The sequence below is a fragment of the Aspergillus glaucus genome (genome assembly GCF_001890805.1).
Source record: "Aspergillus glaucus CBS 516.65 unplaced genomic scaffold ASPGLscaffold_11, whole genome shotgun sequence".
NCBI lineage: Eukaryota > Fungi > Ascomycota > Eurotiomycetes > Eurotiales > Aspergillaceae > Aspergillus > Aspergillus glaucus.
The window spans coordinates 35611-48313 of NW_019170463.1; the positions used below are offsets into that span (position 1 = coordinate 35611).

Consider the following 12703-nt stretch of genomic DNA (forward strand, 5'->3'; position numbering starts at 1 on the left):
GATACCCTCACGCATTAGATGGACAGACAGAGCGGGCAGTTATGGAGTTGGTTTGAAAAACAGTTATGTTTATACTTTGCTTTCTTGGTTTTGTTCTGTTCTCTTTTTTCCAAGCATATTTTGCAAGCGAGTGATGTTTATGAGTCTATGGAGGCGAGGCGTTGGGATGATCTGGTTGTTTTTTCTGCTTTGTTTTTACCTGTCTGTTTTGGTTTGTCTTTGTCTTTGTCTTATCCTATCCTAATTGCTCCTGTTGTCTAGACGGCTTCCGAGCAGTTGAATATACCCTATCGAAACCGAACTCTTGGTCTTCTCGTACTTGTAGACTTTCGTAACGAGCAGCTATGGCTCAAAACCGATTCAATGTAGTTTTTCGTATTCGAATCATTCTATATTCTCTTCTCTTTTTTTCTTCGTCTTGTTTTACTTATTGTTCTTTTCTTTTTCTTTTTCTTTTTCTTTTTCTTTCCCATTGCCTTTTGGTGTCTGAGTAGGCATATATCCGTTTGTATACAGAGTGCCCGCTCTTCTTTATGCGATAATCTATAAATACGGCCATGTCGCCCACCTGTATTCTAGTTCTACATCGATTTATTATCTTTCCATCGTACACCTATCGTTTCGATTCTGGAATCGTACGTTCGTACACCCCATCTTCTCTTTTATACAAGTCAGGTACATTAGCGTGCTCCGTCCTTCTGAATAGGGTCCAACATATCTACACATTCCGTGCAATGTGCATTATATACATTGTAACAGATTGTACAGCATGCGTAATGAGTATCAAAATTCCAAAACCACCTTCCCCTTCGCCTTTCCTGACTGAATGATGTTATGCGCCTCTTTCAAGCCATCCAACGTCAACTCCAACCTCGTCCCAAGATGACATTTGATTTGCCCCGCATCAATCAGCCGTGTGAGCTCCTCCAGTATGTGATGATGCGATTCGATATCAGCATGGTGGTACGGTTTAGTCCCGATAAGACACCAGATAAAAGACATCGACTTGGACATGAAGTCGGTGCCGTGCATGTTGGCCTGGCCCTGGACGATAGAGCAGACTTTACCGAAGGGAGCACACAGCTTGCCGCAGGTCGACATGTATTGGTCTGTCGAGGACGTAATGAATATGTACCTGTTTGTCTGTGCAAGCACGGGGTACATTGGTTTATCTTTGCACAGCGACTTACTTGAGTGGTACGTCGAGGTCGAGTTTTGCAATCTGCGCCGGGATATCCTCTCGATGGTTAACGACGTGAGTTGCTCCCATTTGTTTGGTAAATTCAATCGTCTCCGGTCGCGAGGCAGTCGTTATAACATAAGGTAAGTCAAGGACAGTGCGTGCAATCTGGCTGGCAACAGCACCCACGCCGCCAGCGCCGTTGATAATCAGTAGCGCGGCTTTCTCACCCTTTTTAATCTCCAGTTGTTCGACTAACGCTTCGTACGCTGTAACATACGTCAGAGGCATTGCCGCGGATTCCGCAAAGTCAAGCGTGTTTGGTTTATGTCCGACGCTTCGTTCGTCCACGAGCTGATATTCCGCATTCGAGCCCTGTCGAATCGGGCTTCCAGAGTAGAAGACCTTGTCTCCTGCTTTGCATAAGAAGCATTCGGGTCCAGTCTGCTCCACTACTCCAGCCGCATCGTAACCGCAAATCTGGAATGGTCGAGGGACGTGGTCGTAGTAGTCTGCGGCTGCTGGTTAGCGGCATGTTGGACATCTGTCTGAGTGTGCAAGACGAACCGGGATAGTCATCATAAGTTCCATTTCGAACCTTTGTGTCCACTGGATTGACAGAGACAGCCTTGATACTGTGCTCATGTTAAGTGGAAGTCCGGGAGAGCAAGTATACGCAAACGTACCGGACCAACAAGTCTCGAGGAGACAGGTCGGAGGGCTGTGGTAGCTCCTTTTCGCAGAAATTCTCAATTGGACCGTAGTTTTCGATGCCGAATGTCTGAATCCGACGCCAAGCTATATACCTCAGCACGGAACGGGTAATGACCGAGTGGCTGCAAACATTGACGCGAATCTGGGAATTAGGAGCATTCTGTGCTTTTACCCATTACGTCCAAAGAGCAATGGAGCCAGTACGTAGTAAGGATTGCCGCCAGGAAAGTGAGTCGCGGTGTTCCTTCGGATAGCCTAAAGGTTTCCTATTCGGGCAATGGTGGCAATTGACGACGCCACACTCTCAAGACATTGTACGGAGTAACTACTCCGCATGCTGGACTACTGCTACAATCAATTGGCGACGGGATGATTCGTCGTCGAAGCGATGCTATCGTACTCGATTGCCCCGAGCCTGGAAGAGCTGCATGGAACCTCCGCTGGCCCAGAATGCCAATCATATGCGTCTGGTTATAGTCTATGGAGCAAGCAGCGCGGGCTCCACGAAAATCATCGAGTCGATCCAGCAGAACCAGCGAAAGATCCTGAAAACTTTTCCTTTGTTGAATTTTCTCTATTACCGAGATCGACTTGTACAGTAGGTATCTACGTCGAGGGAATTGTTTCGAGCGATCAGGATTCCCCTCCGAACGCGCTCCAACAGAGTTCGAGCACCGACGGACTCACGATCGACGTACAAGTAGTAATTCCAACTCAGGGGGGCGTGACTCGGTTCGTGCTGCAATTTCCTTGTCAGAGGTCCCGGGCCAAAACAGCGCGTAAATGAACAACAGTATTGGGCCTGATAACACCATGGCTAGAGATTCCAAACGGAAACGCCGTGTACAAAGGACCGTAGCGCATTTCCCGTCCCGAATACGGAGACCGCATCTGATAGGCTCTCATAACGATAGCGTCTTGTTCAACCATTGGATTGCGTGAAAATCATGGACGCTAACGAAGCCAAGAGGAATGGCCCGTGATAAGCGCAACTGCACGATGCGATCATGGAGCGTAGATACGAGCGCCGTGCATGGTGCATAATTGCCGTACTCGACGACCAGATCTGTGCTACAGAGTACTCTGTACCTTGGACTCGTATGGACTCGTATGGACTCCGAACGGAGTACTCCGTACAGTACTCCGGAGTGAAAATTTTGATCCGAGATGAGGCCGAGTTCGGGTCGCCGGAATGAACCAGTCTGTTACCGAGCCAATCCGGATTGGGCTAGCGCTGGTTCCGAGAAATTCTGCCGACCGGAACAATTCTTTGTCCGTCGCCGCGGCTGCTCGGCACGTGCGGCAAACTTGAACTTTGCACGTACATACTACGAGCACGGTAATTCGCTATGAAAAGTCGGTCAAAACACGTACGGAATGCTGACTTGGTTTTTGCGCTCCATCCGTGCCATAGCTGCCCATACTGTGCGGAGGTTGCTTATACCTCCGTATATCACTCGTACGGCTAACCGTCGCGGCTCCTGTCGGCGGTCGGCGAGGCTACCTAAATAGGCATAGCGGTATTTACGTGATATCTCGCGCCAATGGAGGGACGCCGAGCGGCAACCAATCAGCATCGGGAAATTAATGGGACGTGCCTGTGGGAGTGTGGGGCATCACCATGTGGGTGCAGTGGGGTGCCCGGTGCCCTAAGTACCAGCCCTAACGCTAGTCTGGAAGTGGCAACGGTCAGGTGCGTGGTGCTGCCTGCGCCGTATGTATACTCCCAAGTCGGCCGCTTCTTTCTTTTTCGCCCGTTGATTTTCCTTCTCCTTTTCTGTTACCACACCTCTTTCTCTTCTCTTTATCTGCGTGCTGGTCTTGTTCTCTGTTATTGTTATCAGTATCCGTCTCGATTTGCGCGCTTTCTTCTCTCTCTCTCTCTCTCCCCCCCGAATCCCCATCACACGGCAACTGTAGCCAGGTTTGCCTCCAGGATATCTAATCATGGCCGACGCTGTGATGGCTGAAGCGCAGGGACCTGGCGGCCAGCCGTCCGCTGATTCTAACCTCGAGAACTTAGGATACGTCCCTGAGCTGTCGCGCAATCGTTCAACATGGCAGGTGATGTTTATGAGCTTCATCATGGCCTCTGTGCCCTACACCATCTCGACCACCATGACCTACACCATGACCGGAGGCGGTCCGTCAAACATGATCTGGGGATGGGTGACAATCTGTTTGTTCATGCTGTGTCTCGGTGCTTCGCTCGCTGAAATCACCTCCGTCTTTCCCACCGCCGGTGGTGTTTACTACCAGACCTTCGCCCTCTCGCCCCCCTGGTGCCGTCGCGTAATGGCTTGGGTTTGTGGCTGGTGCTATTTCGCCGGTCAGGTCACCATCACGCTCTCTGTCAACTTCGGAACGACCCTCTTCTTTATCGAGGCGCTGAACCTTTTCAAGTACGCCGATGGCACGGGATTCACCGAAAACTTCGAGGCCTGGCAGACCTACCTGATCTTCCTCGGTATCACGCTGTTCACGCACATTCTTCCCTCCATTGGAAACAAGTGGTTGACCTACGTTGAGGTACGTTTTCTTTTGCGTCGCCGCCTTCTCGAGGTCGTGGCTAACCTATATACAGTTGTTCGCCGTCTTCTGGGTTATCGGAGGCATTATCGCTACCATCGTTACCATCCTTGTTGTCGCCGATCACGGAAGACGCCCTGGTCGTTGGGTTTTCGGTGGCTTCGAACCGCACTCTGGTTGGCCCGATGGTTGGTCTTTCTGTATCGGTTTGCTTCAATGCGCTTACAGTTTGTCGGCTACGGGAATGGTCACATCGTGAGTTTTGTCTCTTGCTCTTTTTATTTTTGTTTTGGTGTAGGGCAATGCTAATTCGTGCAGTATGTGTGAAGAGGTTCGTCGTCCCGCCGTCCAAGTCCCGAATGCCATCGTTGGCGCCGTCGTCATGAACATGGTCGCCGGTCTTACCTTCATGATCCCCATCGCGTTCGTTCTCCCGGATACTAGCATGTTGTCGGAATTGAGCAACCCCATACCCACCATCTTCCTCTACGCGACTGGAAACCAGGTCGGTGCGTTCTGTCTGTGCATACCCATTATTATCCTGGGTATCTGCAGTGGCATCACCTGTGTGACCTCCACCTCTCGATGCACTTGGGCTTTTGCTCGTGACCGTGCCGTTCCGGGTTCGAGATGGCTCAAGATCGTGAACAGGCGGCTAGAAATCCCCTTCAACGCCTTGCTTCTGGGAATGGTTATCGAGTTGCTTCTTGGATTGATCTACTTCGGTTCGTCCGCAGCCTTCAGTGCGTTCTCGGGTGTGGGTGTCATCTTTTTGACCCTCAGTTACACACTTCCCGTGGCTTGCTCCTTCTTCCTCCGCGGTCGCAAGGACCTCAAGTACGCCAGCTACCACCTTGGAAGGCTCGGTGTGCTTTGCAACGTGGTCTCCATCTGTAAGTACTCCTGGTCCCCTCCGCGGGCTCGTCTATCTCAAGGCGACATGTCTAATACGGCTGACCCTTTACAGCGTGGTGTCTTCTCGCCATCCCACTGTTCTGCATGCCCACTGCGATCCCCGTCTCCCGTGATAGCATGAACTATGCCGTAGTTGTCTTCGTGGGTATCATCATCATCTCCGCCGCCTGGTACATCATCTCGGGACACAAGAACTACCATGGCCCGCCCTCCGAAGGACTCCACATCAACTCCGGAGAGTCCCAAGAGAAGTTCGAGCCCAACAAGATCCCCCCGCCGCAGTAAGCCCACAACACCTTCTCTCTCGGCTCTCCTGCCCTTTCTCTCCCTTCCATTCGCTCGCTTCCCACGCCTTTCTCCGCCCGATCGAGTTGCCCTTCGCTCTCCTTGACATACTACCGGACGATCCCTCGACCTCCATACTATTCTTTCCTCCCCCTCCCCAAAATCATCGACAATTCCACCAACCTCCGACCTCCAGTGACGACGGATCAACCATCCGGGTACAACACTTACGAACCAAGTCCATAGCGGCGGCCCGCGTAAGGACACATTGCCCCAATGCAACCTAGTAACCCCCATTGGCGCGTAAGAACCAAGAGCCCCAACAACTCTTGATAATCCGCCATGCGGGAATGCAAAAAAACCTCGCTTGTATATAGCTGCTGTTTTGCTATGTGGCGTTTTCGTGGCTATTGTCGGGTTATCTTGTTCATGTACATAATCATCTGAGCGCATTGCTTATTGGACAATTCAGATCTCGAAATCTTGATCAAGGATTGTGTCGTAGGTCGTATGCTGAGTAGCATCTTCGTCCTCCCGTCTCTCTTCCTCTACACTTTATTAACTATGAGACATGCTTACGAAAACCGCGCAGACGCCGGCGTCAGCAAGATCTACCAGGTCGACGAAGACGCGAACACCCTTCTGGCTTATTCCGATCCTGTTTACAGAGTATGGTGTGTAAGATACAAAGTGCCGTACGGTCGTTCCAGGTTGCCGTTTCTGGTACTCCGATATAAACTCGTGCTCTGCACGATTTGCATGATCGTCTCGCTTGAGCCATACTTTCCATACTGTTGGTGAATTAGGGCCGTTCTTGTTATACTGCATCTCGGGGCAAAGGGACGGTTTGTCTTACGCTGTTTGGTGGCTTGCATGTGCGATGTGACGGGATGCATGCCTGGACATGCAGGTGCATGGAATCGGCCAGTCACACGGAGGTCTCGAACAGGGATCAGACAAGACTTCGATCTCATGATGGCCATCACATTCGCGACATGGTTATTAACGCAGTTAGCGCGCTATTGGCACGCTGATCGACGGTCTTTTCCACGGGCGAATGGACGGAAACGACGACAATGTTCGGACTCGGTGACTCGAAGGAAGAAGTACTCATATGCATGGTAGTTAATGGAGCTAGGAGCTGTTTTTATTTCGGATCGGAGAACCGATCCCGGAGGAGATCTAGGTCACCAGACAGCCCCGACAGAGAATTGAACTCATACTGGCGCTCACTCCGGTCAAAGTATTATCGGTCTGCAGTGGCTTTCGAAGAAAAGCAACCACGAACCATACCACTGATGTCCCTCGGTTCCGCAGTGGCATAGTCCACCTCTTAAGCTAACCGACATGCGCGTCCGTCCTCTCGAGCCAAGGAAGGGTCTTTTCAGGCCTGTTTCATCCTTCTATGACCCTACCTCGCTACGGCCCATCGGTGAACCAGGCTGGCAAGACCCGTTACCTGCTCCGTCTCCAGAGTGTGTCAGGCCGACCATGTCTTGCTGCTAACCGGTGGTCTTGGCTCTGTTCTAGCACGCCGGCCTAGAAAAGCACACCAATCAACAACTAACCCAACTGGCTTACCAGATGGCCTTTTGCTCACACGACTACCAGGCGGTGCGCTGTGGATGACCCTTAACAACTTCCATTACCTAGTAGAAACAAGCTTCGCAGTCAACCACCCATTTATGGCATAGCATGGGCGGTACACTGTGATAATCCAGGGGTGCCAGAGTGCGCAGTGTTCCATGGACCCAGTCTTAATGAATCTTACAGCACGCATCCCTAAACCCTTAACAATTTCCATTACCACAGTTAACTAACTACCGGCGGCCACTTAGGTAAGTGCTTCCAGCCGGGGGGGAGGGGGTGTCCTGTCCTTCCACAAGAACTGCTTCAGGTCGGATGGTTTTCAGGCGGGTTCCCCCAAACGATGTAAAGGGCTACTAATCTCGGGCACCACGTAAAGGTCAGTCATCATCGCCCCGCCATGTTTCCATGACGCTCAGTGCAAGCTCACTGGGGAGGAATGTATGTAGAATGGTAGTGTACGGAGTAAGAGTACGGAGTACGGAGTAGCATAAACAACCAAGTACATAACTAGTACTTCCGTGTTTTGCCAAGAGTCACATAACCGCACATATCACCCCGCCAAAACTTCTTTCATGACCTTTCGACAGACGAAAAGATCATGGCCCGCCCGTCCGGGGGAAGAACGCATTCCAACATCAAAGGAGCCCCTGATTATGACGATGCGACCTACTGGGACACCAAGTTTGCGACCGGCCAGGATGTTGGCGAGTGGTTGAACTCGGGCGGCGTCGTGCTCGAGGCGGTTCTGGCGGTTCTGGCGGACTTGAAAGACCGGCACGGTGGCTCAGGGATGGAAATCGCTCCTCGAGCATTGCATTTGGGCCCTGGCATTTCGAAACTCGGGACGAAATTGCAGGAGGCATTTAGCAATCGCGGATGGTTGAGCAATGGCATTGTCGTGAGCGCCCCTTCGACCTTCGACAAGGATCTACGGATGTGATGGTGCGAAAGGATATCAGAATGGATGGTTCTGCTGATCGTCCGTTACATGTCCTTTTGCTCTGCTTAGAACGTGGATTTTTCCGCAGAAGCCGTTCGTTTGGGCCAGGAGGCCGAGAAGGAACAGCACCCCTCGCGCGCGATGCAATGGATTCAAACCGATCTCCGTTCCTGGGCCGACGTCGCCAGTCTTACCCCCTTCGCCCCGTTCGACGTGATCCTCGACAAGAGCACGAGCGACGCCATCGCCACAGCTGAGCCGCAAGTTTTCCCCCCATCCCCGGACCCCGTTATCTGCCCTACCGTCCACGAAATCGTCGAGCAAAACGGAGAAACTGAGCTGTCGCCAGTTGAGGGGTTGGCGTTGCACCTTGTGCCTCTGACGCGCGCGGGAGCGACGTGGGCGGTACTTTCGTACTCGATGTCCCGGTTTGATAATCTTCGGTATATTGGGCGGTATTGGGAGGTGGTCTCGCGGACGCCGGTGAAAGCACCGACCGGGAGCGTTTCGTCTAGTGTGCATGCGCCTGAGATTTTTCATTGGCTTTATATTTTGCGCCGGATTTAGTGTTCGTGAGATGGCGTAGAAACCCGCGGTCGGGTCGACCAGCTCGATTACAAACGATGTACAGGTCCAACTACAACCGGGATTAGGATATAACAAGAAAAGGATAGATTCATAGCTATGCGATAAGACTTCAAATTTCATGCTCGCTTTCGTTGCGACAACAACCAAACCAAACGCCATGCCCATGCAATCGTCACTTCGTTAATCGTGCAACCATCGACACCTAAATCCGATTGTCCTCACTGATTTTATAGTTCAGCTTCTTCCCCTCCCGACGCCTCTGATGCATATGGATACACGCCCGGACAAACAGCACCAAATGGAAAACCCTGTGATCGTCAGTATCACCGAAATACACAAGCACCGTTGAACGGGGAAAAACGCACGCTGCGATCGGAGCCAAGATAGCGCCCACCCGCAAAACAATGAGAAGATAATCCGGCAGATCGAACCCGGCTGTGCCGGTGGTGTTGAAGTAGAACCCGATTGCAATGAGACCCATAATACCGAGAATCAGCCAGGACAGCAGGTCCAAGCCGAGATCGATGCCGGGGTGGAGGTCGCGGTAGTCGAAGAGGAGGATTAGGTCGATGAGGGACCAGAGCGCTACAATGGAGAACTAATGCATGGGTTAGCTCGGTGAGTCTCGAAAAGAGAGAAGAAGGAAATGCGTACCAAGATAATCCAGATCAACATGCCATCCGGGAAAGCGTAGGAGAAGCAGACGATGCTGAAGATATTGAAGAAGAGCGCCGGGATCCGGAGACCAAGGGAAACGCCCCAAGAACGAGAATCGGAGAATGCCATGATGATGCGATGTTCTGGAAATGAATAGAGACTTTGATTTTGCTTTTGATTTCAGAGGAATTGAGGATTCGCAGCTCTGCTTGAGACACCTTTTGACCTGGTGGCATCGTCCATGCTATTATAACCATTGTCTAATCAGCCCGATCAGCCAAATCAGCCCAATCCAGGCGATACATCTGCCTGCCAAGGCCAATGCCTCGGAATGAAATCCATCTAGTTCGCCTTGTACGAATAAAAACATTTCCTGGGGTTTTACCGCACAATTGGCCCCCGAATCCTTTTGGCGATCGGGGATGAGGCTGTGCGGACAAGGTTGACATCCTGTCAGCCTCCGCGAGGTGACGGATAGGGCTGCATGACATCAAGGTATGGCAGCAAGGCAACAGGAAGTCAATAGATTATTGATCCTGGACATACGCATCGAAATTCATCGGCGCATGGGTATTGCACACTTACCGTGCCCTTAGGGTAAGTGCTCCCCGGTACACTGGACTAGTCAGAATACCCACTGCACTAACAGCCACCATGAAAATCCCATTGCTACTGCTCCGTAGCTATCGTTTCTATTCCAATTCAATGTGCTATTCCGTATCAAACAATTCTTGCCCCCGGTCCGGACTCATGCTAAACCATGGCAAAGCGAAAGGCTGATTCCGATTCTACTTCTACCCCAAGAGCACCAAAGGTGAGTACGGATAACAGGGCCATGGAACTAGAAGTGCTCAGCTGGTTCTGACCACACGTTTTCTCGCTTAGGCTTGCCTTTCTTGCCGGACGAAAAAAAGAAAATGTCATAAGTCAGACGGGTCTGCTGCCTGTACTCCCTGTCTCAATGCAAGCACGGAATGTACATATGACGGCGATTCCGGACAGCCCAACAACCGGGAGTATGCCCTTATGCTATTCGCAAAATGGGTAGCCCTGGTCATGTTGCTAACCGTATATAGTCGCCGCCCGGAGTCAACGATTCGCCCGGGGCGTCATTCAAACAGCCCGGCTCGGCCGCCGAAACGCCCTCGAGGTACCAGAACCGGTACGGAGGGATCGAGGACCGGTCCTCCCCAATCAAAAAATCGCCCAGTTCGACCGTCCCGACATACCAGCACCAGTGCAGACGAATCAACCGGGCAGGCTTCCGCCTCGGACGGCCAATTGCAATCTGCGAGTTCACGCCCGACCACCGTCGATCCCTTCGAGACCAACGATGGCTATGAACGCCGAGTTGAAACCAACACTTTTGAGCCGGCCGGTCATGCGCCGTCACTGGGAAATGGTCCGGTTGGAACTGGAAGATTAGGTCTGTCAACTCTTCATATGCGCAGAGATGGCATAATTGAATTTCAAGGTGAGCATACACCTTAGCTAGCTGTATTGAAGAATGCTAGCATAATACTGATACCGAAATTCCAGGAGGCTCATCCGTTTTCTCCTTCGCCCGTGCGGAGAGGTCAAGCTCAGGACAGGAAGACGAAATCGCCTTGGATGAAGGACGGCCACCGACTGCTGATCATATTCCTCGACTATTCAGTCACCTGCCGAGGAGGTGGAGCCACGAGGTCAGGAGCTTGTACTTGGAGTACGGGGAGTCCTTCAACAGGGTCTTTCCACTGTTTGGTGCGCGCTTTAGATCTGAACGAAAGAAGTTCGTTTTTTCTCAGGTCCCAGAAGGCAGTCCTCTGCAGTTATGCTTGGATGTTATGCTGGGATTCATGTATAGGGAAAAAGGATACACCGTTTGGGGGAATGACCGTGATAGATATTGGCTGAGGGCCACGGCATTAATCACGAGGGCTGAGAATACTGCTCAACGGCTCTACGCTCGAGTGGATCCGCTAGCGACCCAAGGAGTACTAGCATTGGCATTTCTCTTCCGCAGCTCGGGGGCATCATCAGGCCTTTGTCAAATATGCACGAGAAGGGATGCTGATGGCGCGAACTGCAGGGCTACACCGACATGGCACTGTTCTGTCGGATGGTAGCACCCTGTCGGATCAGGTCATCCTTGAAAGAATGAAACTCTTCTGGCACGCATTCGCGCTGAATCAGGATGCGTCTTTCTTTTTCCAGGGCTGCTTGCCAATATAGCTCATGGCGGACTGTAACACACCAACGGATTTCCCGTCTAACCAGATCTCCCTCCCTTCCCTGGGTGCCATTCGCTTCGGTAAATTGTTCGCCGATTTTGCGCGTGTAAAGTTTGAAGTATACAATTTGCTTTACACTGTGGAGGCCGAGCAAGAAGACCGAGACAGCCGTATTGAGAGCGTTTTGCATTGTGAGCGGAAGTTTCACAAGTGGGCAAAAAGCATGCCCCAGTCAGCTCAACCAGGGCACGCGTCATTCCCTGCCGCTCATACCATCCGTACCCAGGATCGAGTGCCTCTTCGGGAACTGTTCAGGCTGCACATTGAATACCACAGCTGTCATGTTGGACTATTTCGCGTCTACCAAGACATCCGAGAATCGTCTCCAACCTCTGTCGATGGCCTTGACGATTTTAGATCTCGTGCCGTCGAGTCCATTCGATACGTACTACAGCTGGTCGATGCAGTCCCATTGAGCAGCTCACCTTTTGTGTGGTAAGTACAACACCGGCCATCGAGCCAAACTGGTCCGGACTGACCCCCCAAACCAAAAAGGAGTGTCGTATTCTTCCTCCCTAACGCAGCGTTCCATATGTGCCGGCACATAACCGACGCCCGCGATGAGGAAGCGAGATCCGATTTCGACTTGATAGGGCGCACTATTCAGTTCATGCGCAACGTTATCAATTCTGGAGCGGAACGCACCGATCTTAATATTTATTACAATCATCTGGTGAGATCAAAGCCATACAATGCGGTGAAAAAGACTTTCCAACAACCCATACCACCACGTCCATTACCTCGCATCAGAGTTGTGCCGCCACATCTTAATAGAGACTCGGAAGCGAGCGAGTCGGATTCGGAAGCCGATTGAGGGGATAGTTGTACGCGTCGAAATAGTAAACACTCGGCGGTATCCGTATCAAAGGGGGAGGCGAAACGAAAAGGCGATCATCTTCCTTTGATAGACTGACAACTAGAAAATACTCTCCTCTGTATTATAATTTTCCTTTTAACTTTTGTTGTCGTTGGTCCTTAGGGCCCTTCCATCACACACGTACTCCGTTTACGTTGTAGTCCGTCGCAAAGACA

At 51.5% G+C, this 12703-nt stretch overlaps 7 protein-coding genes across 7 annotated transcripts; 5 read left to right on the forward strand and 2 right to left on the reverse strand.

The window, feature by feature from the left end:
• Positions 1–682: 682 nt before the first annotated feature.
• Positions 683–2929, reverse strand: ASPGLDRAFT_58155 (zinc-binding alcohol dehydrogenase family protein; the record flags this gene model as incomplete). Its single annotated transcript, XM_022548302.1, has 5 exons — positions 683–1135; positions 1191–1698; positions 1748–1815; positions 1867–1978; positions 2917–2929. The coding sequence occupies 5 exons, from the start codon at positions 2927–2929 to the stop codon at positions 784–786; spliced, it is 1053 nt and encodes a 350-aa protein (XP_022400403.1). The 3' UTR covers positions 683–783.
• An 846-nt stretch (positions 2930–3775) lies between these two features.
• On the forward strand, positions 3776–5918 carry ASPGLDRAFT_47361 (uncharacterized protein). The gene is made up of 4 exons (XM_022546659.1): positions 3776–4423; positions 4479–4678; positions 4742–5316; positions 5391–5918. Exons 1-4 carry the CDS (start codon positions 3842–3844, stop codon positions 5621–5623), a joined length of 1590 nt encoding a protein of 529 aa, XP_022400404.1. The 5' UTR covers positions 3776–3841; the 3' UTR covers positions 5624–5918.
• Positions 5919–7811: 1893 nt separating this feature from the next.
• Positions 7812–8720, forward strand: ASPGLDRAFT_35739 (uncharacterized protein; the record flags this gene model as incomplete). The annotated part of the gene is made up of 2 exons (XM_022544596.1): positions 7812–8111; positions 8223–8720. 2 exons carry the CDS (start codon positions 7812–7814, stop codon positions 8718–8720), a joined length of 798 nt encoding a protein of 265 aa, XP_022400405.1.
• A 223-nt stretch (positions 8721–8943) lies between these two features.
• ASPGLDRAFT_35740 (uncharacterized protein) lies at positions 8944–9527 on the reverse strand (the record flags this gene model as incomplete). Its single annotated transcript, XM_022544597.1, has 3 exons — positions 8944–9049; positions 9107–9339; positions 9396–9527. 3 exons carry the CDS (start codon positions 9525–9527, stop codon positions 8944–8946), a joined length of 471 nt encoding a protein of 156 aa, XP_022400406.1.
• An 853-nt stretch (positions 9528–10380) lies between these two features.
• ASPGLDRAFT_35741 (uncharacterized protein) lies at positions 10381–10824 on the forward strand (the record flags this gene model as incomplete). Its single annotated transcript, XM_022544598.1, has 2 exons — positions 10381–10414; positions 10475–10824. The coding sequence occupies 2 exons, from the start codon at positions 10381–10383 to the stop codon at positions 10822–10824; spliced, it is 384 nt and encodes a 127-aa protein (XP_022400407.1).
• On the forward strand, positions 10613–11535 carry ASPGLDRAFT_335951 (uncharacterized protein). Its single transcript, XM_022544332.1, has 3 exons — positions 10613–10872; positions 10938–11317; positions 11368–11535. Exons 1-3 carry the CDS (start codon positions 10842–10844, stop codon positions 11452–11454), a joined length of 498 nt encoding a protein of 165 aa, XP_022400408.1. The 5' UTR covers positions 10613–10841; the 3' UTR covers positions 11455–11535.
• On the forward strand, positions 11271–12672 carry ASPGLDRAFT_335491 (fungal specific transcription factor domain-containing protein). Its single transcript, XM_022544323.1, has 2 exons — positions 11271–12106; positions 12167–12672. The coding sequence occupies exons 1-2, from the start codon at positions 11616–11618 to the stop codon at positions 12483–12485; spliced, it is 810 nt and encodes a 269-aa protein (XP_022400409.1). The 5' UTR covers positions 11271–11615; the 3' UTR covers positions 12486–12672.
• The last annotated feature ends 31 nt before the right edge of the window (positions 12673–12703 follow it).

What these genes read in the sequence shown, in the direction of transcription:
- ASPGLDRAFT_335951 (XM_022544332.1), top strand. Translation starts at nt 10,842, where the DNA reads ATGCGCAGAGATGGCATAATTGAATTTCAAG. An exon ending in TGGCATAATTGAATTTCAAG is followed by an intron (nt 10,873 to 10,937) that starts GTGAGCATACAC and finishes CCGAAATTCCAG; the next exon opens with GAGGCTCATCCGTTTTCTCC. An exon ending in CCACGGCATTAATCACGAGG is followed by an intron (nt 11,318 to 11,367) that starts GCTGAGAATACT and finishes TCCGCTAGCGAC; the next exon opens with CCAAGGAGTACTAGCATTGG.
- ASPGLDRAFT_47361 (XM_022546659.1), top strand. Translation starts at nt 3,842, where the DNA reads ATGGCCGACGCTGTGATGGCTGAAGCGCAGGGACCTGGCGGCCAGCCG. An exon ending in GCTACGGGAATGGTCACATC is followed by an intron (nt 4,679 to 4,741) that starts GTGAGTTTTGTC and finishes TAATTCGTGCAG; the next exon opens with TATGTGTGAAGAGGTTCGTC. An exon ending in TTGCAACGTGGTCTCCATCT is followed by an intron (nt 5,317 to 5,390) that starts GTAAGTACTCCT and finishes GACCCTTTACAG; the next exon opens with CGTGGTGTCTTCTCGCCATC.
- ASPGLDRAFT_335491 (XM_022544323.1), top strand. Translation starts at nt 11,616, where the DNA reads ATGGCGGACTGTAACACACCAACGGATTTCCCGTCTAACCAGATCTCC. An exon ending in AGCAGCTCACCTTTTGTGTG is followed by an intron (nt 12,107 to 12,166) that starts GTAAGTACAACA and finishes CAAACCAAAAAG; the next exon opens with GAGTGTCGTATTCTTCCTCC.